The 26,813-nt window shown below is 42.1% G+C and overlaps 3 protein-coding genes across 7 annotated transcripts; 2 read left to right on the forward strand and 1 right to left on the reverse strand.

The window, feature by feature from the left end:
- The first annotated feature begins 2,519 nt into the window (after positions 1–2,519).
- Positions 2,520–9,842, forward strand: dpp3 (dipeptidyl-peptidase 3). The gene is made up of 19 exons (XM_086012114.1): positions 2,520–2,792; positions 3,550–3,715; positions 3,895–4,039; positions 4,129–4,218; positions 4,879–5,016; positions 5,117–5,191; positions 5,587–5,677; positions 5,784–5,914; positions 6,001–6,131; positions 6,742–6,800; positions 6,878–7,072; positions 7,149–7,261; positions 7,360–7,452; positions 7,750–7,812; positions 8,067–8,191; positions 8,275–8,395; positions 8,631–8,810; positions 9,010–9,172; positions 9,331–9,842. Exons 2-19 carry the CDS (start codon positions 3,591–3,593, stop codon positions 9,468–9,470), a joined length of 2,178 nt encoding a protein of 725 aa, XP_085868240.1. The 5' UTR covers positions 2,520–2,792; positions 3,550–3,590; the 3' UTR covers positions 9,471–9,842.
- On the reverse strand, positions 9,664–15,250 carry LOC147133295 (uncharacterized). Its single transcript, XM_086012131.1, has 8 exons — positions 15,089–15,250; positions 13,995–14,234; positions 13,745–13,814; positions 13,329–13,532; positions 13,126–13,240; positions 12,680–12,752; positions 12,456–12,547; positions 9,664–11,280 (listed from the first exon to the last, which is right to left on the reverse strand). Exons 4-8 carry the CDS (start codon positions 13,530–13,532, stop codon positions 10,238–10,240), a joined length of 1,527 nt encoding a protein of 508 aa, XP_085868257.1. The 5' UTR covers positions 13,745–13,814; positions 13,995–14,234; positions 15,089–15,250; the 3' UTR covers positions 9,664–10,237.
- rbm14a (RNA binding motif protein 14a) lies at positions 14,622–24,414 on the forward strand. 5 transcript variants are annotated; one of them, XM_086012129.1, is made up of 9 exons: positions 14,622–14,674; positions 16,232–16,411; positions 18,267–18,451; positions 18,705–18,878; positions 19,017–19,126; positions 20,060–20,338; positions 20,429–20,682; positions 20,823–21,200; positions 22,839–23,629. In XM_086012129.1, exons 2-9 carry the CDS (start codon positions 16,251–16,253, stop codon positions 22,840–22,842), a joined length of 1,545 nt encoding a protein of 514 aa, XP_085868255.1. In that variant the 5' UTR covers positions 14,622–14,674; positions 16,232–16,250; the 3' UTR covers positions 22,843–23,629. The 5 variants fall into 5 exon arrangements, 3 of the variants coding, with proteins under 3 accessions (XP_085868255.1, XP_085868253.1, XP_085868254.1); XM_086012127.1 differs by having other exon boundaries at positions 20,823–23,629; XM_086012128.1 differs by lacking the exon at positions 14,622–14,674 and adding an exon at positions 14,783–14,802 and having other exon boundaries at positions 20,823–23,629.
- The last annotated feature ends 2,399 nt before the right edge of the window (positions 24,415–26,813 follow it).

Below are 26,813 nucleotides of genomic sequence, written 5' to 3' on the forward strand. Positions count from 1 at the left end.
ATTCGCTGCACGCAGCCTGGAGAGAGAGAGAGAGACAAGGAGGGAGGGGTAGAGGGAGGGAGAGACACAAAGAGACAAGTGGAAGCATTTCCTCTCTCTCGACCCGCCCTGACGAAGCAGAATAGCATCAGAGATGCTGTGAAAACTTTTCATGCAGACATAAATAAGTCAAGTATTTTTATATAAGGGTGGTTCTGGTCGTCTTACGCTTAAGTGTAAAGCAGAGTACAGTGCTCATGTACACTATTCACAAATTTACCTATTCGCATACTTTTCAGTGGAATCTATCCGCACATGGATTAAAAAAAAAAACAAACCCTCACCTATTCACATTCTTGTGGTCTTTCTGAAATGCCCTAATATGTCACAAGATGCGGCACTAGCCCTGGCAACAGTGGCTAGGAAAAGTCTACACACCCCTGTTCAAAAATCAGGTTTTTGTGATATAAATACATATCACTATATATATATCCATCCATCCATCCATTATCTATACCGCTTATCCTCACAAGGGTCGCAGTGCGTGCTGGAGCCTATCCCAGCAGTCTTCGGGCAGAAGGCGGGGGACACCCTGAAATGGTTGCCAGCCACTCGCAGGGCACACAGGGACAAACAAACATCCACACTCACAATCACACTTAGGGGCAATTTAGAGTGATCAATTAACCTACCATGCATGTTTTTGGAATGTGGGAGGAAACCGGAGTACCCGGAGAAGACCTATAACCTGTTAACTCAATTCTTTTTTTTTTTATCACGATGAAATTTTGTTGTTTCCCAACTGTACACACCCCTTATTAAGTTCAACCTTGGTTGTGGCTGTGCTCAGCATTTAAGCATTTTCAAAATCAACTTCCCTATACAATATTTTCCTTTATTTCTTTCCTTTGCCTTTAAATGTCTGTAAATCTGTTGTTTGTAAATGTGTTTAAATGTTGTCAATATAAGTTCTTTTACCCGTTGACATTACTTTAAACGATCATTGTTATCTCAGGAGGTTGACTGGTTAGCGTGTCCGCCTCACAGTGCAGAGATCATGGGTTAAAATCGGGCCGCGGCCTTCCTGTGTGGAGTTTGCATGTTCTCCCTGTACCTGCGTGGGTTTTCTCTGGGTACTCTGGTTTCCTCCCACATTCCAAAAATGTGCATGCTGGGTTAATTGGACATTAAATTGTCCCTAGGCATGATTGGGAGTGTGAATGGTTGTGTCTTTGTGTGTCCTGCGATTGGATGGCAACCGGTTCAGGATGTACCCCGCCTACTGCCAGAAGACAGCTTGGCTAGGCGCCAGCATGCCCGCGACCCTTGTGAGGATAAGCGGTTTATATAATGGATGGTGTGGTGTGATCTGCTTAGATACACTATAATAGTTTGGCCCGGACACCCCTTTGCATTTGGTATGGTCCGTTGACCCTAACATGTTGGATGGGCGGGCGCTGCGAAACAGTTAGTTCCTGAATGCCTACGTGAAATAAAGGCTTTAGTATTGGACCTCGTCGTTGCAGAACTGTCTTTGTTATTTGCATAACATGACAAATGGATGTTATCTCAGGAGATGTGAATGCGGTCTTTTTTTTTTTTTTTTAAAGAGGCAAGAACATGTATACCTCCACAGCAAGAGGGGGCAGTAGTCTTTATCAACTAGAACAACCGATACAGACAAAATATAACTGACAAAATATAAAAACTGACTAATCACGCTATTTTTTTGTCGGGTTTACGCTTCGAGTATGCCACAATAACAGAGTATTTCCTCACATCATTCCGTCTCATTTGGGTTTACACTGCCAAGAACTGAGAACAAATGACATTTGTGTTTCTGCCAAATGCGGTACTATGACAGGAAATGCATGACATACAGTATTAAAATTAACAAAAAGAATGGTGATTCTGTGTTTGTGCTCTCTGTGGAAAACCTCCAGCGGCTGAATACATTTACATTCATTGGCTTTGGTTTGAGAACAATGGAAACAGAACACATAGTCAGTGTGACTGGTGGAGGATGGCATATTTATCCAAAAATGAATTAATAACAGTCATAGCATGTTGATTATGTGGGCTATTATGGAATATTCCTAATTATCTAATAAGGCTCTGTGTTCAATTTTTAATAGGGTTGTGTAGGCTGCTGTGTTAATGATAATATAAAGGCCGGCCTGTCACGGAGTAATTGATCATTTTTGCTTCCAATCGTCACAATGTTGCAACTAGGTAGGAAATCCATGCTAATGTGTTCTCTCTGTCAAAGCATTGATCGAACACGTGCACTACTTTATGAATATTTCCAATCATCTGCTATGGCTTTGATTTTAATTTTACAGTTGGGTTATGTAATGTGTTAATAATGGAAACTCCTTCCATGTATTGTTTACTCTGAGACGTATACTAAAAAAGGTTCGGTAATTCCCACGTGATTGGTCCACGAGCTGTGATAGGTTAAGAAGCGGGACGTGCTAATAAATTATGAGTCGTATCATTGTTACTTGTGCTCTATCATACGAATATTCATGATAGTATAATATGACTGAGATTTTAATTTTGAATCTGGTTTATGCTAATGTATAATATGCAATGTAAATTATTCACTAACATAATTCTGCAAAACGTTTAAATATAAAGTACTGTATGTTTTTAAAAAAGACGGTACTGGCATGGCGTGATTGGTCTTTCTTACCGCCGATCACAATGTACGAGCTCTGATAGGCCAAGAGGCGGGGCTTAGGATATATCCAGGAAGTGTGCAGCGTGAGAGTGCACTTTGACATGAAGAGGAGCTTTCGAGATTAAGCAAGGTAACACTCTTGCTGTTGAAAATTCAACTCTCCACAGGAAAGAATTCTGCATACATCGTAGTTTTAACAAGTTAATAAACATAGGTTGTGACTTGAGTTCCAGCTTGTAAAAGTCGTGGTTCTATGTTAGAAAGTAAAAACACGTAAGCAAAAGGCTATGAATGCTAGTCCTCCGATGTTTGTTCCTGCGGGTGCCGATCAAACCTCCTTTCAGTATACGATCACACCAAATGCATAACATTTGATATGATATTTACTTTCTTGGATAACGTGGATCGTATTAGAAGCATACGGTGGCTGGTCCAGGCGTCAAATAGTCGGTTGCAGTTTCGAGGCGCATATTACCCTCCGCTTCAAATGAACGTGAAAGAAAGAAGTAATGACTCCTTCCTCTGTTCTTTCCAGCCGGTTTACCTCGGTTTTCTCCAATCATAAGTAACCATTTATGCTATAGAGTAGAATGGGGGACATTAACACCATGTATTGCATTAGAATGAATGGAAACCCATTGTATATCTGTTGCTTATAAATGGGGATAAATTGTAACTTGAACATTCTTTTTAAAAAGTGCTACTGCTGTAATGGCTTATCTGTTTAGAAGCCTCATAATAAAGATTACTGTATATGGACTATACCCTGCATGCTGTTCTTTGATATTGCCTTACACACTAATAATTTCTGTCGTATAAGAAGAAGAAAAAAAAGAATAATCTATCTACATGTTTTCCCTCCTTTTCTTTTTCTTTCATCTTTCCAGAGTTGACTTACTTCTCGTCGGTGACAACCTCACACTCAAAGATGGTGGACCCTCAGTACTTTCTACCAAATGACATCGGCATATCCGCTCTCACTTGCGCAGAGGCCTTTCGCTTGCTCTCCCCGCAGGAGAAGATGTATGCCCACTACCTGTCACGTGCGTCTTGGTACGTATTGACCTCGCTGTCTTCTTGGGCCAGGGGGAGCAGCTAATGTGTTGATTGTTGCTTGAGAAATTACATGCGTATACTGTATGTACAGTGAATTGCGACTAGGCGGTAGTTCACTATGCAATAAATCATATTAACTTAAATGTCAAATAAGTAAACCAGTCCTTGTGTCTTAGGTATGGAGGCCTCGCTGTTCTCTTGCAAACATCCCCAGAGTCGCCTGTCGTCTTCGTCCTTCTGCAGAGGATCTTCCGAAAGCAGTCAACTGCGCAGCTGAAAGCTGTAGCGACAGCAGCTGGACTGAACTCAGAGGAGTACCAGGTATGTCCTCTTATTTATTTATTTTTAATTGACGTTTCTACTTTTACTGTGCTTCAAGTGCTGCTTTTTTTTGTCATGTTTGTTTTCAGGCCTTCTTGGTGTATGCAGCAGGTTTCTACGCCAACATGGGAAATTATAAATCTTTCGGAGACTCCAAGTTTGTCCCAAATTTGCCAAAGGTACGAGTAGTTTTTGTGTATTTCATGTTACATACGTTACAATGTTACTGTTTCTGAATTGTAATGTTGTACATTTTTGTTACTTTCACCAGAACAGTGGAATTCTAAAGTATATTACCTGACTTTAGCCAGTGGCCTTTTACAAGACAACAACACCAAAAATAGATTTCAAATCTAAAAAATATATCATGTTAATAGACTTACTTTCTCTTTACTGTTTGTAATTTTTGACTAAATCAATTACAGCTATTTGATTTTTGTAGAGCTGCAGAAAAAGGTTGCTAAAAAGTCTCTTTCACTCCTCCCGATGTGCTTGGCCATGGCCATTTTTCATTGTTGACAAATATTAATTCTGTTTAATAATAATTTATTTATTGAGTTATTTGTCAAGAGTTACATGCTAATAATATAATAATAATGATTGAAAATCCAGCCAATGGCGGGATAGTCATTTCGCCCACGAAGGTGGGGCTTCAAGAGGAAAGCGAGAGGAGTAATCCATGCCAACGAGTCAATTGTTGATTTTAAACCTTGGAAAATGACATTACAGATTTACATCTAGAAGCAATGTGTCCTGGTATCTATCACTAATGCTCTGTTATTTTGTTCCTGTGAGCCATTTGAATGTGTTGATCAGCATATTTGGCACTACATACACAGGACAAGCTGGATGCTCTAGTGAGGGCCAGTCAGGCTTTTCAGGAGGACCCCACTGAGATGGGCGCACTGTGGGACAGTTGCTCATGTCTCATCTACTCCCTGAAGGACAAACAGAAACAACTGGGCCTTGGTGACAAGGTGGGAGCTTGTAACCTTTAAAATGCAGACTATTAAAAAAATTCTTGTTGTTGTTGGTCATACTTCAGCTCATCTCTCGTCACTCTATGCTTTTCTTCAGGGAATTACCACCTACTTCTCAGGAAACTGCTGTTTGGAAGATGCTGAGCTGGCGCAGAAGTTCCTCGACTCAAAGGCAAGCCTGACTCACATGGAGATGTACTGTAATTAGGGCTGCAGCTATTGAATATAAATATATATTTTTTAGTATTCTACCGGTTTTATTTCGTGGATTAATACAGTTAAAATTGATTGCAGCAATACCACACGTTAGATGGATTTATTATTTTTGTTGCCAGCTTCACATAACACATTATAGTGGTGATTTGGGGGACGGGGTGGTGAATGAATGCAACAAATATTACAGGACTATTTATTATGCAAAATAGTTCATAGTCCGGATTTTTAAAAAAACGAGCGTGCTGTATCTTGCCCAATGGCCTTACTTTGCCCACCTCTGATATATAAACCATGTCCAAATTTAATGTCATTTTCTGTCAGATATGTTTAACTATCACTTGTGTTCTTCAGAAACTGTCCGCTTACAACACTCGGCTGTTTAAAAGCAAAAATGGCGAGAAAACCTGCTACGAGGTGCGCTTGGCCTCCGCTGTGAAGAAAGGTCAGTCATCAAATGAAATAACCCGAATCGCATCAATGCGACTCACCGTTATGTTAACAAGATACATGCAGGACGTTGTATTAACACACACACGACTGCTGCACAGACTGCACGGTGGATGGCGAGTGTGAATCGTGCTGCGGGTGCTTTGACTTTGAGGGAAAAGAATTTTCCGTGAAAAGGGGGGACTACGCTCCACTCATGGAGAGGGTCTGCTATTATCTTCAAAAGGCTCAGGTGAGTGAGACAATCGATTGTTTTTCAAGCATTTGGCTACGGTTGGCTCTGATTTGTAATTGGTCCCCGTTTCAAATAAAACACAGGCCCACGCTGCCAATGAGAACCAGAAGAAGATGCTCGAGGAGTACAGGCAGAGCTTCACTTTGGGCTCGGTGGAAGCCCACAAGGAGGGCTCGCGCTACTGGATCAAAGACAAGGGACCAATTGTGGAGAGGTGAGGCCACTTAATGAAAGGAACATTCATCAACGTGAACAGCAAAAAGTCATGCATTTATTTGGATGTTTGAAATTTCGGACTTTTAGGATTTCTCTCGCATTCCAAAACATGCATTTTATCATTTGTCATTGAGGATGCTAAACCTGTCCGTAGTTGTGAATGTGAGTCTGCTGGCAATCAGTCCGGGGTGTTATCTTGTGACGTGAAACTGTGGAGAGTCAGAGCACTTCTCATTTTCCTCTACGAATGCTGGAAAATCTTTTTGTAAAGTCAATTTCATTGAACCGTAATGTTGTTTGTGTGTGAATGAAAGGCTACAGCATAAACAACATGAGATTTCAGTTTTTATTAACGGTAAATCCTCCAATCGCCATACTTAAGAAGATATGTATGATGCAATGATCAAATATGTCCTATGTATTTTTTGTGATTACTCTGAGGCTTTATTTGGTTTTAGATTTGCATGGTGGGCCTGATCAAGTGCTCTGACCGGTCATATACTGTATTCTCTATTCTAATATACTGTACATCTTGATGACCCAGTCACTCGTTCTGGTAATAATCTGTGGAACTTTTTTTTTTTTTTTTGCCCCCACCCTCTTCTCAGCTACATCGGCTTTATCGAAAGCTACAGGGACCCCTTTGGCTCCAGAGGAGAGTTTGAGGGTAGCTTGCCAATAAGTTTTCTGTGATTTTTGCTGCCATTCTCCTCCTTAGCAACCTCCTTGTGGTATCTGCTTTAGGTTTTGTGGCAGTCGTGAACAAGGCGATGAGCGAGCGCTTTGCCAAGCTCGTAAACTCGGCTGAAGTGCTGCTCCCTGAGCTTCCCTGGCCGAGGGAATTTGAGAAAGACACTTTCCTGAAACCGGACTTCACTTCCCTCGACGTCCTTACCTTCGCTGGCAGCGGCATTCCAGCTGGCATCAACATTCCCAACTGTACGTGTGCTAATGTAAATTTTTTTTTTTTTTTTTACAATTTTCCATTCAAAAACAATGTGTGTTCTTGAACCAGATGATGACATCAGGCAGTCGGAGGGTTTCAAAAATGTCTCCCTTGGAAATGTGCTGGCTGTGGCTTACTCTACGAACAAAGAAAAGCTGACATTTTTGGAGGAAGAGGACAAGGTGAGGCACCCAAGATGGCCACATTAGGTCTCAATCCACTTCTACCTGTGTAACACACACGCATCCCATTCTTCAAAATGTGTGTCCATTTGCGCCAGGATTTGTTTGTCAAGTGGAAGAGTCCATCCTTTGAGGTGCAAGTTGGTCTCCATGAATTGTTGGGCCATGGAAGCGGCAAGTTGTTCGTCCAGGTCTGTCAACAAGACATTAATCTGGATTTCTGTATTAGCATAATATTAGCATATTTCTTGTACTGATTCATATGCTGCTGTGCACCATCAACACAACAAGAAGTAGAGTTGATAGATTAGCTCTCAAGATATATTCTACACTTAAGATTGTCTTATGTAAAAAAAAAAAAAAAATTAATGGGGACTGACTAATTGTTTGTGATTTGTAAAATAAAATAGGAAATGTACTCTTTGCTGTGATTGGCTGCAAAATGTAAATGAGGTAATTGTTCATTTGACTGTGTGGATGTTCTACAGGACAACAAGGGCAAGTTCAACTTTGACCAGAGTAAAGTGATCAACCCGGAAACTGGCGAGCTGGTGAGTCTCTTCAATAGGGCATTTTACAAATGTGAATAAAAATCCAATATGTATCGGAGATCTGTGTCACTTCAGGTGTACAAAAAAAAGACAGTAATTTAAAAAAATGCATTCAATTGAAATCGGCCTGTTGGAGCTACTATATAAATCCAGCCTTTATGTGACATACATTTTGCAATTTGTACACAAATTAACCTTTTACTTTAGGTGCAGAGCTGCAGTTCCTCATGGCGTGTGTATGTGTGTGTTTCTAGGTTTCCAGTTGGTACCAGGACAGCGAGACTTGGGACAGTAAATTTTCCACCCTCGCCTCCTCTTACGAAGAATGCAGAGCCGAGTGTGTGGGACTCTACCTGTCGCTCAACAAGGATGTACTTAGGTGGGTGATGTGATTGTCGATATTTTTAAGACAAAGGAAGCCATTCAGTGTTAGCCACTGCTTTTTTTTTTTTTGTGCTGCAGTATTTTCGGAAATGAGGGCCAGGATGCTGACGATGTGGTCTATGTGAACTGGCTAAGCATGGTGCGAGGCGGACTGCTGGGCCTGGAGTTTTACACACCTGAGAGCAAGAGCTGGAGACAGGTGAACTGTCGATGAAGTCCTGTAACCTGAATGTTGTTAGTTTTTCTGTTCATCTACAATGGTGGAAACTGCTTTCACTACATGCGGTTGTACACTACTGCAAATTGCAGTCAGAATAATAAACATACAAGCGCATCTCAAATTAGAGTATGGTAGAAAAGTTTGTATTGAGCGAGATGGTGGATTACTATCTATGTTGTTATAGATCACTTGAAATATGGCTGTCTTGTTCCAGGCTCACATGCAGGCACGATTCGTGATCCTGCGTGTGTTGCTGGAAGCCGGCGAGGGTCTGGTGGGCCTGAAGGAGGTTACGGGAGCCGACGGCAAGCCTGATGCTCGCATCACACTTGACAGAAACAAGATCCACACCGTTGGCAAGGACGCCATCCACAAGTTCCTTTGTAAACTGCAGGTATTTATTCACAGCTCATGATTAGAATTTTTTTTTTTTTTAAGCCATCTCCAAGTCCATCACTTGGAATGAGTGGGGTGACTTAATTTTTCATTAAAAAAAAAAAAAAAATCTTTTAGTTCTTGTAAACTGTTTTGTATATGCTCTTTCCCAGTCACACCTACCAAACCTGCTTTAAACCAAATCGTCCATTTTGCAGGTCTTCAAGTCGACAGCAGATGTGGAGAAAGGCCGGGGCCTCTATGAGGGCTACGCCGCCGTGAGCGAAAGCGGCGCCCACAACTTCCTGCGCCTTCGTGAGACGGTGCTGTTGAGGAAGGAGGATCGGAAGATGTTTGTCCAAGCCAACACCAGAATCAGTGGTATGTTCTCACCCCACAGCAGAGGACCTTGTATTAGCATCACACTCACATATTGTGTGAGTACAGCAAACTCCAGCTGTCTACACAGTTGTGAGTTTGTTAAAAACAAAAACAAATATCACTCACTGACTTGGTTTGATTACTTTGTGCTTTTCCAGAGGAGAGTGTCGAGCTGGTAGAGTACGAAGGCATTGCATCGGGCTTAATTCAGTCCTTCATTGAGCGCTTCGAAGACGACAACAAACTCGAGGCAGACCTCTTGGAATTGAGCAGAATGGATTCTTCCTGTTGGTGTTGATGGGGTTTCCCACTTCAATTTTAGTTTTGGTATCTTAGATAGTCTTCATGACTGACTTGCTCATTCACCAAGTCTTCGAACAGATCTACTGTAGACAGAACCTCAGAGTTGGCATTATACATAAAACCTGTCTTTCAAATTGCTGACAAATGTGATTTGCTGGCATACAAAACATAAAATGATGAGTCAGAAATATGCATTTATTGCTTTAATTTTACATGTTTGGACTACTAAAACACTGCCATTGCTTCTTAATTTTGGACAGATATCAATACAATGAAATGCATATTTTGTCACTATCACCTGACAGTATTTACTGTACTGTATCTGAGACAGAGGATATGATCTGCAAAAATAAAATGTTTGATAAAACGTGTCTTTTTTATTCAAACCATTAGACAGTTGTATTATCTACCCCATTTAACATTCACTTATAGTACCATAAATGGTATGGTGATATATTTTTTGTTCATATTATATAGATTCTATGTTCATATCCAGGACCTCAGAACTGTGAGGCAGACATTAGTCCAGCATGCTGCCAAAATGTGGATCGTCCTGCATGAAGTAGAATGGCTAAAAGTGAACAAAAAAATAATAATTTTGATAGAAACAGTTTACAGAATATTTTCAGGTATGTATTTTCTTTACTCTGATATCCAAACTATACATTATTTTAATTTGAATATTTTTTTTAAAGCAAAAGGTGTAATGTTGAATACTGTCACCATTTATATAGATCATTTGTGTCACAAATAGCTCATATACTAAGATGCTGTTGGCTGGACATGATCATCGCCTTGTTGTGTCAGATCTACCTCCCCCTCAAGGCTACTAAAGGAACTGCAACTATCCGTGTCGTCCAGAGAGGCAGATTCCATTTCTTTGTGTAATTCCTCCACTCTGTTATCCGCATGAACTCCTTCTGCCACCCTGGATTCCGTCTCTGGCGTTTGACTGGCCTCTACCAGCTGAGCTAAAGAAGGTGAGAAGAAGGGTGACAGAGAGAAGGGCACCTTGGGGGAGGAAGATGGGGACTGATAGGGGGAAGCGGAGGGGGGAGCCCTGAGCGAAACAGATGGGAATTGATAATGTGAAGCGGCGGCAGGGTTGCGAGAGGTTGGAGACAGTTTGGGAGGAAGTGGCGGAACTGATTCAGTTGGACAAGGAGAGAGTGAGGGAGAGACGGAAGATGTGATTGAGGGTGGCTGCATGTAGTCGGGGTCATCAGGAGGATGCTCCGCCAATGACGGGAGTTTGACCTCCACTTGTTCCTCCGTTGCAAATGAGGGGTGAACAACTTGTGATGACTGACAGTCCTGGGATGCAAGTGTAGTCAGATTTCGGGCTTTACGTTTTCCTCTAGTTTTGGGCATAAGAGGGGGCGGTGGCGGTGGAGCGAGTGGGGGCAACATCAGGGTGGATGTCTCGGTGGACACCCGCACCTTGAAGCTGCGTTTAATCAGGCGCCGCTTGGACAGGATGCTGTCAGACTGCAGGAAAAGAGGGTTGATAAAGCAGAGCGCACCCAGGCCTGATCCACAGTCCAGCTCCCTGGGACTGCGTGTCTCGATGGGACAAAACTCACGGAATAGGACAGAATTTGGGCCTGATTTTTGGTCACATTCAGCGATAGTCGTCTGATTGTCCGAGTCGGGCTGTGTAGCTGAATCAGGCGGAGCTGAAGAGGGTGGTTGTGGGGTAGCATCAGGTAGGGCTGAGACTAAAGAGTCTGGTGTCTTTTTCTTGTTCGTCTTAGTCTTCGGAGGCTCCCGCGGGCCCCGGACGTTGAGGTGTGAGCTCCAGAATTCTAATGAAGAAATTAATGCGTGTTTATCCAAGGAACGTCATAACTGAAAGACCTACCAACTTCAAAATGGCTGCCTTCCAATTCAATATGGACAATGGTTTCTTGAATTTTTTGTGTGTCCTTTTATGATAAGCATATATAATGAATTCCATGCCGATTGGTAAAATTGGTTTTGAAGTGATTAAAAAAAAAGTGTCCAGGTCTATTTTTCATGGAATTTGCCCCAAAAATGACTGCTTCAAAACAAATTGGCTGCCTTTCTGTTCAATATGGGCCATGGGTCCTTGAGACTTTGTACATCCTGCTATGATAGACATGTCCACCACATTACATGTTGATTGGTGGAATATTAGGGTAAAAATTATTTAATACTTTCCAGGCCTCTTTTCATGGAATTTGCCCGCCAAATTACTGTTTATAAACAAAAGGCCTGACTTCTTGGCTGTGGGTACTTGAGACATTTTTATGCATCCTGTTATGTTAAATATGTCAACCAACTTTCATTTCGCATTGTGGAACTGATGTCAGGGGCAATTTATTTTAAGGCCCCTTTTTCATTGAATTTTTCCCATAAAATTGCAAAATGGCTGCCTTCCTGCTCAATATGGGACATGGTTTTGGAGACTTTTTTGCGCATCCTGTTATGATGGGCATATCTATGGAATTTCATGTTGCTCTGTGAAACAGGTGCCATGAGCATTTTTAAAAATGTATTTGTATTTTTTTAACTTTCTCGGCTCCTTTTTCATGTTGTTTGCTCCCAAAATGACTACATAACAAAATGGCTGACTTCTTGTTCAATATGGGGAATGGTCCGGGAGGCTTTTTTAATGCATCCTGTCATGATAGATATGTCCACCCAATATCATGCTAATCATTGAAACAGGCGACTTTTTTTTTTCAAACTTTCCCAGGGGGTGCTACTGAATGGTTTTGGGGAGTTGTGTTGGGAACCCCTAAAACACATATTTTCACCAGGAGACATGTGCTTGTTAAGCTATTTTGGGGCACATTGAGGCCCTCAAAAAGGGAGTGAATTCAATGGAAGAATAATAAACACAGTGATCCAAGAAGGGCCCAAATAAAACCTTTGGGGAACTTTTAAAAGAAAGACCTTAAACATTTAACTCACAATATCACTATATTGATAATATAATATTTTTTGAGAAACCAACCTATTCCCATGTGAGAGATGGACTCCAGCTCTTTGTGAGAGGTTGCTTTAGCGATGGCCTCTGGAAGCTCCAGAGGAAAGGGTAATACATCTCTGGTATAAAAGTATCATGATTATAATATCAATATCAATATCAATTACTTTAAAAATATACACTATATATTATATTGACCATATAACAACAGAACACATTGTATGGTAGAATGAGTGTAAAATTATCTTTACCTGCTTACACAATAGAATGAAACGAGCCTCGGAAGGTCTGGAAAAAAGATTGCTGACGTATCCAGAGACAGAGCTGAGATTGACAAGGGAACGGTGGTCAACATCTCAAGTGCACTACTATGTGGTGGAAAGCCCCCTTATACAATTCTGACAAAATGGCCCCCAAAAGTCAAAATCACTTCCAGTTTCCCTACACTGCTAACACTAACAAACAGCATCCGCGTTTTGGTGTTAGTTATAACTCTTAGGGCAATGGATATTTAAACACAAACAGTGGAGCAACATATGCAGAAAGACACTATAAAAAAACTCACAGGCATATATTCTTTAACCTCTGCGAAAAACGACAAATTTTCCTCTATCTTACTGAAGCACAACTTGGAAGTCAACCGGCACCATGGTGTGGATTGTGTCTATTGATCGAATTCTTAATTATCAAGACTTACTTGAATGCTCCTCCCTGATGCCAAACTGTTGCACAAAGGACGGCACGCTGTCATCTACCAGGCGCACGCACAACACATTTCTCTGGGATGTGCGAGACTTTCGCACCAGGAACGTCTGCAAGGCAACACATAACTGGACTGTCCAGTGCAGAAAGAGCGGCTCAAAAAGCCAAAGAAGGGGGCGGCGGTTGTGAGTGTCTGACCCCAGGAGGCTCTCTCTGCAGAATGTGCAGGGCAGTGGCAGGGTTGATTGACAACTGCAGCCAGACGGGCACAGTCAACAAGAGACGGTCCAGGACACTGACGCTCTTCAGAGATCCGCCTCCTCGCTGGTGGCCCGTGAACTTGTGCTCTGACCCCTGGGTGGGCTCTGGGAAATCATACAGAGGCTCCTCTTGCTGTGCCATCTACAAAATCAAGAAATCACATACATGTATTGAGTTTTGAGGTGAAATTACAGAATAACCTTCAATGGTCAACTTCGCTTGACTTGAATGCTCATGTCCAACTGTTCAATGTTTTAGGTTTTGAATAAATTCAACACATTGCAGCAAGTGTGGTTCATATAAACACAACACGCGGCAACACTAGCTTTTACAACATGAAACACTGCACACACCTGCGTGATAAATCCTGAACCGTGTCAGCAAGTTCAGACTTGGTTTAAGTGCAGACGAAGTTATGGGGAGCTGTGGAAATAATGCGGAAAATACAGCGTACACTCACACAGGCACATAGAACTGACAACAGCATTACAGTACAATGCATTATGTAACATGAGTGCAGCATGTATACAGTACAGTTCATATTTTAACCCGTCGACCATCTAAGGCACTCTTCAAATTTACAAACAACACGAATGCTTTTACCTGTTTGCCCCTTTCACAGTTTTTAGTTGCTTTGCATAACACAACATGGTCCTGTTATTATTCATATTATATTATTATACATTTATAAGGAAAATAACACTGTGGCCGGTCATAACGTGCGCTCCCACGTCCAGAGTTGTCTCCTTCTTTTCTTCTTTTCTTCTTTTCCTCCTCCTATTCCTTTTCCTCTTCATTTCCTTCTTCGACTTCGGTAGCTCCTCCCCTCTCACCTGATATCACCTGTAAACATTTGTGGACTGGATTAACATCATTGACATAAAATAACTAACAGTTATAATGAAATGCAAAGCGACTGCAACTAACGTACGTTTTAGTTCAAAAGAAAATGAAAATAAATGTTTCTTAAAAACATGTTTTCTTACACTTGTTTTGACGTCACAACAGTCCGTTTCCTAGTCAGCCACGTTTTTCAAAAAAAATTGTTTATTTGTTTTGTTTTCGGGAGGCACGAGCAAGTCAACTAACGACACATTTCTCTTATTTATTATATTATTATTTCTAGTATTTATTATATTATTATTTATTTTTTATCCTTTTTGTACAGTACTGAGTAATACGTAATGACGGTCCTGTTTTGTGGTGAAAGTGCGCCCCCTATCGCCCTAAAGAATATCGAGCCGGATGTGAAATTTGAAATACAGCTCCGGGGACCGCGTTGGGTAAGGATTCCATCAGCTAAATGCTAAGATAAAATTGTTGCTATTCCCGCTTTCTCCTGTAAAATAATCGGCACCGCGGGGTTAGCTCGCGCAAACCCTGGTTGCTTCGCTTCTTTGGTTCAAATTAGGTTGGTTCAAAAACACACGAAAGAGGCTCATGTAGTCCTCTGACGTTGCGCTATGGCTAGCAGAGCTAAGATAGCTTAGCTAACGTTAGCCAGCTTCTACAAGATGTCGCTTCCAGCCGTCGTGTCGCCGGCCTTACTTCCTTCACGCTACTGCTTTTATTAAAACGAGTTCCCTCGTTTGATACAAATAAGGTTTATCAGTGTGCGCACCCACTCTACCTCACACTTGGCCCACATTTGTATCGATGACGTGAAGCTAGCGAGTTTATTTGCTTAGCTAATGTACCTGTTAGCCCAAGTCGTCTCGCTCCGGTTCAACTTTGGCGATTTTGTTTTGAAATAAACCCACGTAGCAGTGATACACGTCATAATTGAAGTTGTATAATGAAACCGGCAGTCATTAGCTGTTTTCTAATGAAGTGGTTCTCAAACGTTTGTATGCCAAGTACCACCTAAAAAATAAATATTGCTCTCCAAGTACCCCCATCCAGAGCAACGTTTAACTATGGTAGCGTACTCCTTCTATAACGTATATTTAATATTATTGTGAATCGCTGTAATTTATGCACATCTTAAACACGAACATTTTTAATTGACACTAAATATTGGAAACTACAAAAAGTTGAACTAAATAATTATTCACTTAAATGGTCCTCTAGTGCCGTGTGATTGGTGTCAATATGGCATTGAGTTGTTATGGTTTCTTGCTTTTATTCCTCATAAATTCACCTTAGAATGCAAAAGATACTTTTATAGATATATTTACTTATACTATGCACAGTTGTTGTTGTTATCCTTTTGGCTTTTCCCCTCAGGGGTCGCCACAGCGAATCAGGTGCACGCTCGATTCGCATCATTGATTTGGCAAAGCATTTTACGCCGGATGCCCTTCCTGACGCAACCCTATTAGCAGGGCACACACACAGACACCAACACTGAGCCGGAGTCGATCCCACGCTGCTCGCACACAACTCGGGCACGTGTACCACTACACTATCAGTGACTCTACTTGTCATACTATGTCCAGGACACGTTGATACTACCTTGTGTAGCCCCATGAACCCATGATGACCAAACATGTAATAATTTTGTCATTACCTTACTCTTATAAATGGCACTGAATGCAATCACAGTTTGGGTCCGTGGTTGATCTCACTCGTTTTCATAATTTTATTATAAATAAATCAGGGTAATCAGGCAACTCGATAGATTCCTTGAATTTTCAAGCTGCTGGCGCTGACTTGTCTTCCAGAAAAGGTGTTCAATTGCTTGTCCTGTGTGTCAATCAAATGCCAAATGTTATACTGAGGATGGATGGCAGACGATGTAGCAACATTACCAATGCGATCAACACAATGGGCACCCCAGATCTAATTTATTAATCCACCATTTCCACAATTATGACATGTACGCCACGTTCTGCTTGCAGATGCCTGGTTGTTACAGAGATGAGCGGCGACAACGTCAAGTTGTTTGTGGGCAACCTTCCTCTAGATGCGACCCAAGACGAGATCAACAAGCTCTTTGCTCCCTACGGGGAAATCAACACCTGCTCCTTGCTCAGACAGTATGCCTTTGTTACCCTGAAAGGAGAAGGAGCCGCTGACAGGTATTATCACAGTGAAGCATTCCCTCAAACACTGTAAATTTCAAGGAGGCGTCCATTTTCTACAGCGCAACTGCAGAACAGTATATTGATGACAAAAGACTTGTTTCATTTAGTGTTGCACGGTATACCGGTACCAGTATAGTACCACAATACTAGAGTTTTAAAAACGGTACTATACCAGCATTTAAAAACAAACGGTACTTTTATTTTATTTTATTGAATCTGATTGAATTGGTAAATTGCAGCCTGTCTCTTTAACACAGCGAGGCCAGCGAGTAGTTGTTGCCTACGCGCCTACGCCTCCTTACATGCTCACAGGCAGAGTGTGAAGTCGCGGAGAGAAAGCAAGTGGAAGACAACGGGGAATAGAGATAGCAACTGCAGAAAAGCCTGTACTCATTGATAAAACGGGGACCCAAAGTACGGTCTGCAAGTACTTCGCCTTCGAACCGAATGACAAAGGCGAGCCACTGAACACAGAAGCAAAGTCTCCCTCACGAATCGAGGCAAAATGTCTAATTTGTCCAAACATTTGAATGACAGCCATGCAAATTTGTTCCGCGACTTCTGTCAAGAACGACAGGTGATAATGTTGTTCACCAGTTCACTACACTATAATGTCAATGACATTAGTATAAAGCTCGTCCCAGCCCAGTCGTAAACTTTCACTAGCCGACATACAGAGAGCTAAAACATGTCCAGGGGGTGAAATTAAGTTGTTTTATTCGACAAATGTGAATGATTTTTGTATTTATTTTGTAATTTATGAAGACAAGTGGTCTAAATAAAAGGAAAGTCCATCATATCTATCTTGGGTAGAAGCTTTTAATAAAATATTGTGAAGAGACACAATGTGATTAGACACAATGTGATTGCTTTGATTGAAAATCAATTAAGACAGACCAACATATGAAAAAGTAATTCTAATAAATGACAATTTTATATTACTGTATTGTCTGTTAAAAAAATCAGTTTGTCTAGTAGAAATTTTCTATCTACTCACCAGTTGTTGGGTATGCCAAAAAGACACTTTAAACCCCTGAACATGTCCATGTAAATAAATAGGTTAATAAATACATAGAAATATTTTTAAACATGTGATTACATTCTTAAAATATTGAAATAAACGATTAAGGCATGAACATCTAAATTAAATATTATATTGAAACACGTTTTTGTAAAACATTTGATTAGCCCACAATATCTAATCCTATCCTAGATGATATAATGAGCCTCAATTTGTTTTTCTAATTGTGTCCGTTAGATGTTTCATGTATAGTTTCAAAACACAAACCCTTTGAATAATAACAAACAAAATAAAGCAATTATATTCAAATTAAAATGATCATGTTAAATGAAATACTGTAGCTTCACCCTCCACCACCAACAGAAGTCTAGTGCTACTGGCTCTGAGAGTGTGACACCACCCACTCAGAAGCAACCTACTCTCCAAGATGTACCCAAAGGACAGCAAAGATGCTAAAACGCTCAACGGGGCAGTTGCAGAGTTTATCTGTATGGTTCAAGTGCCAATATATTCAGTAGAGAAAGCTATTAAAGTTATTGTTCCCAAAGTCTGTTTTAAAATAAAGGGAAATATTGACATTTGAGTGTTTAGCCTGTTTGCAAAAAGTATCGAAATGCATATTGGTATCGGTATCGAAACATAAATTTGGTCTTGTGACAACCCTAGTTTAATTTCATCCTGGTACCGATCCTGATCATTTCAATCAGGTCCTGTTGAAGGAGGGAAACATCTCAAATATGCAGGTTGTTGGCCCTCGAGGACCGGAGTTTGATACCTGTGAGATAAGGGATTATGTCATAGCATGGTCTCCCTTTGTTTCCCCAACAGGGCCATCAGACACCTCGACGGCAAGGAGTACCGAGGCAGACCCCTTGTGGTGGAGGAGTCACGCGCACGTCCACCCAACTCCACCAAAGTGTTTGTGGGGAACCTAAGTGCAACGTGCTCTGCCGATGACCTGCATGGCCTCTTCTCGACATTCGGGAGAGTTTTAGATTGTGACAAAGTCAAAGGTGACATCCACAATCACCAAATGCAAAGAATACATATCACTTTTGTTAATATGTAGTGTATACATTAGTATGAGCTTTTTTAAGTATAGGCACATGGCCGTTGAAGTTACACAATTATGATTGAAGGAAATAATTTCTTAAAAAGCGGGTACAGACTTTAAAATTGGATTTGGGCACTTGGGCCTGCAGTGTAAATCATCAGGCTTGATCTGTTTTCTTCTGATGACTAAACGGTATTCTTTGTCCCCTACAGCCCGATTATGTTCAAATGTGGGCTATGCATTTGTGCATATGGAAAGGAAAGAGGAGGCCATGGCAGCCATCGAGGCACTCAACGGGACCATTTTCAAGGGCCGTCAGCTGGCTGTAGAGCTCTCCAAAGCTCAACCTTTGGTCAACCAGCTTATGACGTCTGGGAATTCAGTCGGTGTGTTTTTTTTTTTTGTATATGTGTATGTGTGTGTGTGTGTGTGTGTGTGTGTAAGGTTTTTTGAAACAATGCAGGAAATAAAAACAACAGACACCTTTGACGTCATCATGCTTCCCACTCCTTTCTTCCTTGCAGGTGGTAGAGAGGGTCTGCTTCCTCGGCCAGCTGGCTCCATGGAGCATCACCAGAGTCACGCTGCTGTGCTTGCGGCAGCAGCAGCAGCTGCCGCCGGACTTCCAATACAAGTATGTGAATATTAGGGATGAATTGGCTTATGAATAAACCATGATAACGTTTTAGACTGCCGATATTTCCATTTGAAATGTCAATTATTGCTGATACCGTCTGAGCGTAAAATGCTTTCTGGCCCCTTAAAGAAGGTAGAGTCATGGAGAAAACCAAAAGTGCAACTTGTCCCTGACTTCATCCCTCGAGTAATAGACAGAGTGCCCCGTGTGCTGCTGCTGCTGCTATTGTTTTGAAACCTTGAGTAGGAACCGCTAACAACACTTGACTAAAGTCTTTTTAATAGCTTCCGTATAGCTAACATGAATTTAGCACCTTGTGATTATTGCTACTATAATTGCATTATGTTAAAATTGACAACAATCTGTGTGGGCTAGCCTGATGCAAAATCTAAATCTTTAATGCAACGTTTGCACATTCATCGGCCAAAATCTCTTTGTTTTGTAAAACACGGTTGTGTCAAATATTTCAATTTGATAAAGATTTTTGTCATGCTTTTATTACAGAAAAATAATACCGGTACTCAATTTTAAAAGAGCATGTAGAAGATGGTCAGGTTTATGCAATGTAATTGACACAAAAACACTGAAGTGCATTCGTGTGTTGTTTTTAAATGGCGTGGCCTCGTGAGTGCCTTCTAGCTCTTCGCTTGCTCTCTCTCACACGCCCTTGTATGGCAGCTCCGCCAATGCAGACGCGGAGCGCTAAGCTAACATCGCAGTCGTGTTCCAAGGCTTCTGAATAGCAATAGCAGAGCTTCTTAAATCACTTGCCTTTTTCACTTTCTTTGGAGCAGTACCATTGCTAATTAACATCTTAGAAAACAAGAGAACTAAAATACGTGGCGCCCGGAGCAAACAACTTTTAACCTGTGTTCCAGAAAGCAGCAGTAAGTGTTCTGCATTTGCATTTTCGCCCGTCTCCCTTTGCAGGTTCAACAAAGCGTCCATAACTCCTTCTACAACACCACGTCCTTTGATCCCACCTATGCCGCCCTTAAAGGCATTACAAGTTCGAAAGGCGCTGACGGCGTCATATACGGCGCTCTCGCCAGCCAGGTGTATGGATCCGTCGCCGACCAGGTGTACCAGGACATGGCCAATCACACTGTTGCGCCCACTGTTGCTGAGGAGTACGAGGCTCAGAGCACGCCAGATCCAACAACACTTTTTGAGGCTGCAAGAGCCAAGTTCTTTCAGGAGGGACAGAAGGTCTTTAGATTTAGTAACTATACAACAGCACATAATTTTTTATGTTTTTAGTGTGTGACTTTTTTTTTTTTTTTTTTTTTTTTGAGTCAGGTTCTGGCAGAGCAGCAGGCAGGGAGAAAAACAGCAACAAATAAAACAGCAGCCACGACGACAACCACGGGAACTTCAGAAACGGAGCGGGACCGCAGCCCGATCAGAGGGACCCGGGCGCCTTTACTTCCGGACCCGTCTCCCGGTTCCTTCACTCAGAATCGCACCAAACGCAGAGCTCTTCTGCCGACGCCGCCTGGGGTAGCCGAAGACCCCGCCGCTACAGCTGCTGAAGGGACCGATCCTGTTGCTAGGTGAACAACCAGCCAACCGTCCGTGCATCAGTATTGTTTGATTTAATAAACCAAAGCATTAAAAACAAATAATGCCAGTTTTAAATTGAGCTAGTTTACTTGCTTCTTTCTCATCAATCCATCTTGAATTGTAACTGCAGGTCCTACACAGAATATTACCAGCAGATGCATCACTACCAACAGTACCAGCAACAGTACCAGCAGCAGTACCAGTACCTCCAGTACGCCTACACCAATCCCCCTCCGCCCCCTCCTCCACCGGCCACCACAGATTCCTCCAGCTCAGTCCCGCCACCCCCTGGGACGTATTCGGCGCCGCCGGCTTATTCGGCCAGCCAAGACTACGGACCCCCGGGCACCTATGACCCCCCTGCCAGTTACAACACGTCGTCGCAGAGCTACTCCGGCAACTACGATGCCTCGGCCGCCTACGATGCATCAGGAGGCTACGGGGCGGCGGGAGCATACGATACATCCGGAGCTTACGCGGCAGCGGGAAGCTACTCTGCATCCACACCGTATGAGCAGACACCCGCACACGGGCAACCCATGCCCCAGCGCAATGATTACCCTTACAACACGCCAGAACCCCCTTACCGATAGTCACGCTCCCCCCACCCCTAACGCACACACACTCTCCACACTGTACGTGTGTGTGTGTGTGTGTACATGAGTACTTGGCTAAGGGGCAGTTGAAGAGAGAAGTAAAACAGGCAGCAAGGATTTAATTTGAATGAAGCATTTTGGCAATTCGAGTCTCCATCTGGCTGGACTTCACTCCACATGACAATGAATACTATCCAAAGTTTAAAAAAAAAAAAAACAATTTTTGAAGAGGCACGGTTAGTTTGGTGAGGCTGAAAGTCAGTTTTTTGCCTGGCGTTGTATCAGGGTTTTGTCTCGGCGGTTATGTAATCTCGCGGGCAGAAATGTAAGGTACGGATTCTGTCCGCGTTTAACAGGAAACAAGCCAGTTCTTGAGTATGTTGGCTAAATGTATACATTTTGAAAAGACCTACTCAATCCGGTGTTGTTTTTGTTAATGCTCAACCAAATGCGTTCCCATATTGCCCGTCTGTGGAGAATGTATAATTGGCACCGTTACAGCAGCATTTACCAATAACCTAATCATTCAATCACCCTATGCTGCTGTGATTTGGCAAAGTTCCAGGAGGAGGACATTATTATAGTTAATGTTGTTGTTGTCGGGAGAAACTCCAGCATTGTGACGTTAACCAAAGTGGTGATGTGGCTTAGTCAGGTTGGAAATGGTGGCTATGACCTCTCTCGAGCTCAGTCTACTCATGCAAAGCTTTCTTTCTACTCTCACTTTTATGTTGCGTCGTCCCAACATCAGGGGTTAAAATTCTTTGTTACATTTCAAGTCAATATTTAACAACGATTTGGATATTTTCTCAGGCTGTAGATACATTCCCCCCCCCCCATTTTTTATGTATAGACAATTCTTAGTAAGATCATTTTGGCCAATTGTGTTCCAATAATCTAAAATCACTCTTCTGAGTTTCAGCTACTTTTCATACTAAATATTTTTTTTTTTTAGACTTATGTAAATACTTCTAGCCTTCCTTTTATAAATCAAACACTTTGTCAGCCAACATTCGGTTTCATGGTAACGTTGGCAGGTCAGAAATATTAATTGGAAATTGGAGGGGGATAGATGTTGAGTTGAACAAGTCTACATAGAAGCAGGCGAAAGATTATCTGGAAAATGGTGGTATACAGATTAAATTAGCGCAGTGTTTCCCAAACTTTGAAATGGAATTGGAACGGTTGTGTTTGGATGGAGTTTTTAGTTGTAGAACAGCGTTGACGAAAGCTAAGGACCATTTAAATGGTTTCCCTTCAAATCTGAGCAGAACCATGCAAGAATCTATGGCTTTTTGGTCCCTTTTGCCCCCTGGAAAAGCACACTAGCGCCTGGATGTGTTTTCATATTTGGCTTCTTTACCTTTCACATATAAGTAATCACAATCCACATATTCACCTGCAGTCGTCGCTCACTACTTGAGCGATAGTCTTCTCATTCACGCGCACACACGCCACAATATTCCAGCTTCTCCATGTAAACTTGTTAGTTGCATGCCATGTTGTTGCTGCTGCTCCAGCCACCTTCTCCCTCTTGCTGATTATTGCAGCTAGAGTGGGAGGGAGCCAAACTCTGAGCCCTTGCCCTGGACGTACGCCACGCGCCGCTGTAGCGCGGGATGGGGGAAAACAGCAGCGTTAGGCTCCCCCGAAAACCGCTGTGGACGATGGGGGGTGGCCCCCCCCCACTAAGGTAAACACTCAGACCACACACTCCTGCCCCGGCCGCCCCGAAAAAAAAACACGCGTCACACAGTTTGCAGACATTCTGACGCACACATGCCGACGTCCAAGGCTGTTTTCAGGAAACTCCTGGCTTCAGTTTTCACCCTTTTGGACGTTTGGTTTTATTTTTAATTTTATTTTTTTTTTTGTAATTTTATTTTTTTTTACACCCTGTCCACTTCCGCCCAAATCATTCTCATATATTCCTGCCCCTGAAGTCCATACAGTACAGTGATCTTTGAAGATGGCGTCGAAGCAGGCACATCCAGAGCTGAGGGGTAGGTCACATTAGAATGGTCTCCTTTTTTTTTTTTTTTTTTTTTTTTTTCTCTCCCCCCCCTCCCTACACAGTGGCCACTTTAGGGTCAAGTGCCTTGCTTTGAAGATAACACCGGTAGGCCCTCCGATTCAGAGGCCGACACGAAGCTGGCGCAGGATCGGTTGCTGGTTCAAAGCTTGTCTCAACCCCAAGTTCCCCTCTCAATCTCCCACCATGACAGTTTTCAATGCCACAGTCAACCTGTATGACAAATTTTCATTTTGTTTTAAATGACATTTTGTCTAATGTTCTTTTGAAATGATTAAATATCAATAATAAAAAAAAAATCCAACGGTCTATCTTTACTGTGTGAATGCTTCTTTCTTGAGAATGTGACTTGTGTTAGGAGGCATTTAAAAAAAAAAAAAAAAACTTGACAAAGCATTACATGACATTTTATTCCATTACCTTCTAAATACATGGGCTCTTATTTCAAACCTGCCAAGTCCATTACCTTTTTATGAAAATGAAAAGTTGAGTTTCATGCCCTCACAAACAAATGGAAATGTCAGTTGAAGCAGTCTACACAGATGGTTATATATACTGAGGTAATAATTCTAGGACATCAATGTTCTTAAATAGACAAAGCAGCATGGTACTGCATGTACAGCTTGTAATGACATTTCTTACGTTCATGCTGGTTTTGGTAGACTCCCATTATGCAAAAACGAACAATTACCAACTGAAGTTTCAACCTGAAATAACTTTCTAGAGCACATACGAGCTCAGTTTGTCCTTCGGTTTGTGAGAATGCTGTGGTAATAATGAGCCATTTTTGAAATGCTACCGTTTTGTCTATTCTGCATGTGAAGATCAAAGTTACTGGAACCTTTTACAAAGTGTGTAGTCACATTTATCACGCTGTGGAAAACCTCTTGTGACCAAATTGGCAATTCATCTTTGTTCTGGGGTTATGTGGAGTGAAAATACTCGCTACCTTTGCATTCAGCCCCCTATTTCTGAGGGAGTTACAATTTGTAAAACTCCAAATACTTGCTGTGTTCTCCAACTAATGAACATGTAGCTCTTGTGTCTCTTTCAGGAAATGGCAGAGCAAAGGAACAAGAGCATAACCTGACAAGGTAATCTGTGTTACAAAAATAAAGTTTATAGAGGCCCATTGAGATCTGTACACTTGCATGACCTGCTGTGTTTGAACTGTGTGTGCAAAGGATCTGTTCACTTGTATGACCCGCTGTGATTGACCTGTGTGCAAAGGTTCTGTACGCTTGTATGACCTATGCTTTAAACCGAAAGTAACAGTTGAGGCTTCTCGTGCATCTTGCCCTGGTTTGACGTAATCAGGGCCAAGAAACATTTTAATATCAGCTGATGGGCAAACAGACAGGACGAGACTGGGCAAAACACGTTAAGATACACCGCACAATGTGGACCAGACTCAAAACACGTATTACAGTACTTTGACTTTCATCCGCAAAACCTCCACGTGCTGCTGCTGGCATTGGTATGAAAAAGGAGCGAGCGTTCAAACACACAAACATTGGAAAATAGCAAGGCTTTAATAAAGATTGCAATGTCCGGCTAGCTACAATGGGGGCAGGGGGCGGACAATTGACATTCATGGAGTTTTACAAAGACGGTAACTGAGTTTGAAGTTCTTTGTGGGTTTTCTTGCACGGTTTGCATTTCGACATGCAAGGCGGCCTTCAAACCGTTACAGACCCCTTCACGTTGTAAAACTGTTGATTTATGAATGTCAATTAATGAAAAGTCCCCCCCACAAAAAAAAATCTTGTTCAAACACACACAAGTGAAAGTTCACACCATGGTCATGCTTTTACCGGGCACACGAGCCAATAGAAAGACGACACTTATTCATGCAAAACAACCCAAAAACTTTCATTTCCAAAATAAACAAACAAAAAGCCACAAATGTTTCGAGTTCTGATCATCCGTTGACTTAGAAGAAGCTGCGCGTTTGATGATGACTTTGGTGCAAAAAATGTTCCTGTTTCAAAGAGGACAGACCCTGTCCTGCCCTCTTCCTTGATGAAGACACTCTTGGTGTATTAGACCAGTTGTGATAGTTGAACATAGACGCCCCCCCCCCTCTTTCCCTTTTCCTCCGGACACACACGAACGTGACGTAACATCGACCCCTAAATCCCACCAGCCCCCTGGACTATGACACCTTGAAAAACACCACCATTCAAACACGGACACGGCAATACATTGGTCTCACATACAGTACGTCATCCGAACACGTCTAAAAGACACACATGAACAGCATCGCCTATATACAGAGGACACACTAACAATCAGTCGGCGCTCGACTGAGAAAGATTAAGCCCCTGGAACGCAGAAATGAAATAGAGAAAAAATAAAGTTTTGTCCAAATGTCAGGCCGCAGCCTTTTTTTCAGTCTCATTCTACTGGGAAGGTAATTGCACCCGCAAGGATGTTGACTTCAAGGATTTTTTTTTTGTTTTGTTTTTGTTGCAGAGCTCCTTGAGCCACCTGCAATCCGCTGTGTTACAAGTACATGTATAGAAAAACCATTGCTGATCGATTATTGCCCCGTTCGACTGTACTGTACATCCCAGCGATGAGTTTTAGTTCTGTTTTTTGTGCAGTGACGGGTTTTGTGCTATAAAGATGATTGCTCGTGACCTCATTCACATTTGCCGTCTCATTAAAGTCTCTCGTCTCGAGCTGTCCAAACTCATTTATCAGTGAGGGCCCTGATCAACAGATGTTAGGCGTATCTCACTGACCTTTCGACGTCCTGCGTATAAATGTTAACACTACACTAACAAGCCTGTCGTAGACACGCCGGTAATTACCCTTGTCTAGTTTTTCTGCCGTGTTAAAACACATTCTTTCTTCCTTGGTATCAGAAGGGACATCATTACATACCCTTCGGGGACCTTTGACCTTTTCATATTTGAGACAGTCTAACTGGCTCCCTGCGCATTCGGTTATATAAAAAGAGCGTAACTGTACATAATCCTGATGCGGACATGAGGTGTATGACAAGAAAGACGTGTTTTTTTTTGTGTTTTTTTTTGCATGATATTGCACAGCCGCAGAGCAGAAAACAAAAAAAAAATTGTAACAGAGTTTGGATTACAACGAAATTTTGCAATTCAGGGCTTCTTTGTCAGTAGTTCCAGTGCAGTTGGCAAACATGGTCCCGACATCACATACCAAAAGAGAAACATACGAGGTGCGTCTGAAAAGTTCCAGGACTGGTGTCACGAGCGATATGTTATAAGCCGCTGGTTTATTACAGTAACTCAGAAGGATTTTCTTCAAACAAACTACCAATGTATTTCAAACGCACTAAACACCCTCAGACGAAAGCCGGGTAACCAAAAGGATTTTGCCTTCAAGAGATCCTTCAACGTTTGCTTAGGTTTGTGCGTGAGAAGCCGCCAGAGATTGCACAACTCACGGCTGCTTCACTATGACAACGCGGCTGCTCGCAATGTTCTTCGCAGCTGACACTTTCTGACTGAAA

This window comes from Filicampus tigris, chromosome 17, assembly GCF_054856515.1.
Source record: "Filicampus tigris isolate MCC_2025a chromosome 17, RoL_Ftig_1.0, whole genome shotgun sequence".
NCBI lineage: Eukaryota > Metazoa > Chordata > Actinopteri > Syngnathiformes > Syngnathidae > Filicampus > Filicampus tigris.

Coding starts and splice junctions, on each gene's coding strand:
- dpp3 (XM_086012114.1), top strand. CDS start 3,591: ATGGTGGACCCTCAGTACTTTCTACCAAATGACATCGGCATATCCGCT. Junction 7,073..7,148: donor TGGCATCAACATTCCCAACT/GTACGTGTGCTA, acceptor TTCTTGAACCAG/ATGATGACATCAGGCAGTCG. Junction 7,813..8,066: donor ACCCGGAAACTGGCGAGCTG/GTGAGTCTCTTC, acceptor GTGTGTTTCTAG/GTTTCCAGTTGGTACCAGGA.
- LOC147133295 (XM_086012131.1), bottom strand. CDS start 13,532: ATGGCACAGCAAGAGGAGCCTCTGTATGATTTCCCAGAGCCCACCCAG. Junction 12,753..13,125: donor CATCAGGGAGGAGCATTCAA/GTAAGTCTTGAT, acceptor TGTCAATCTCAG/CTCTGTCTCTGGATACGTCA. Junction 12,548..12,679: donor TCATTCTATTGTGTAAGCAG/GTAAAGATAATT, acceptor CTTTTATACCAG/AGATGTATTACCCTTTCCTC.
- rbm14a (XM_086012127.1), top strand. CDS start 16,251: ATGAGCGGCGACAACGTCAAGTTGTTTGTGGGCAACCTTCCTCTAGAT. Junction 16,412..18,266: donor GGAGAAGGAGCCGCTGACAG/GTATTATCACAG, acceptor TTTCCCCAACAG/GGCCATCAGACACCTCGACG. Junction 18,879..19,016: donor GACGTCTGGGAATTCAGTCG/GTGTGTTTTTTT, acceptor TCTTCCTTGCAG/GTGGTAGAGAGGGTCTGCTT.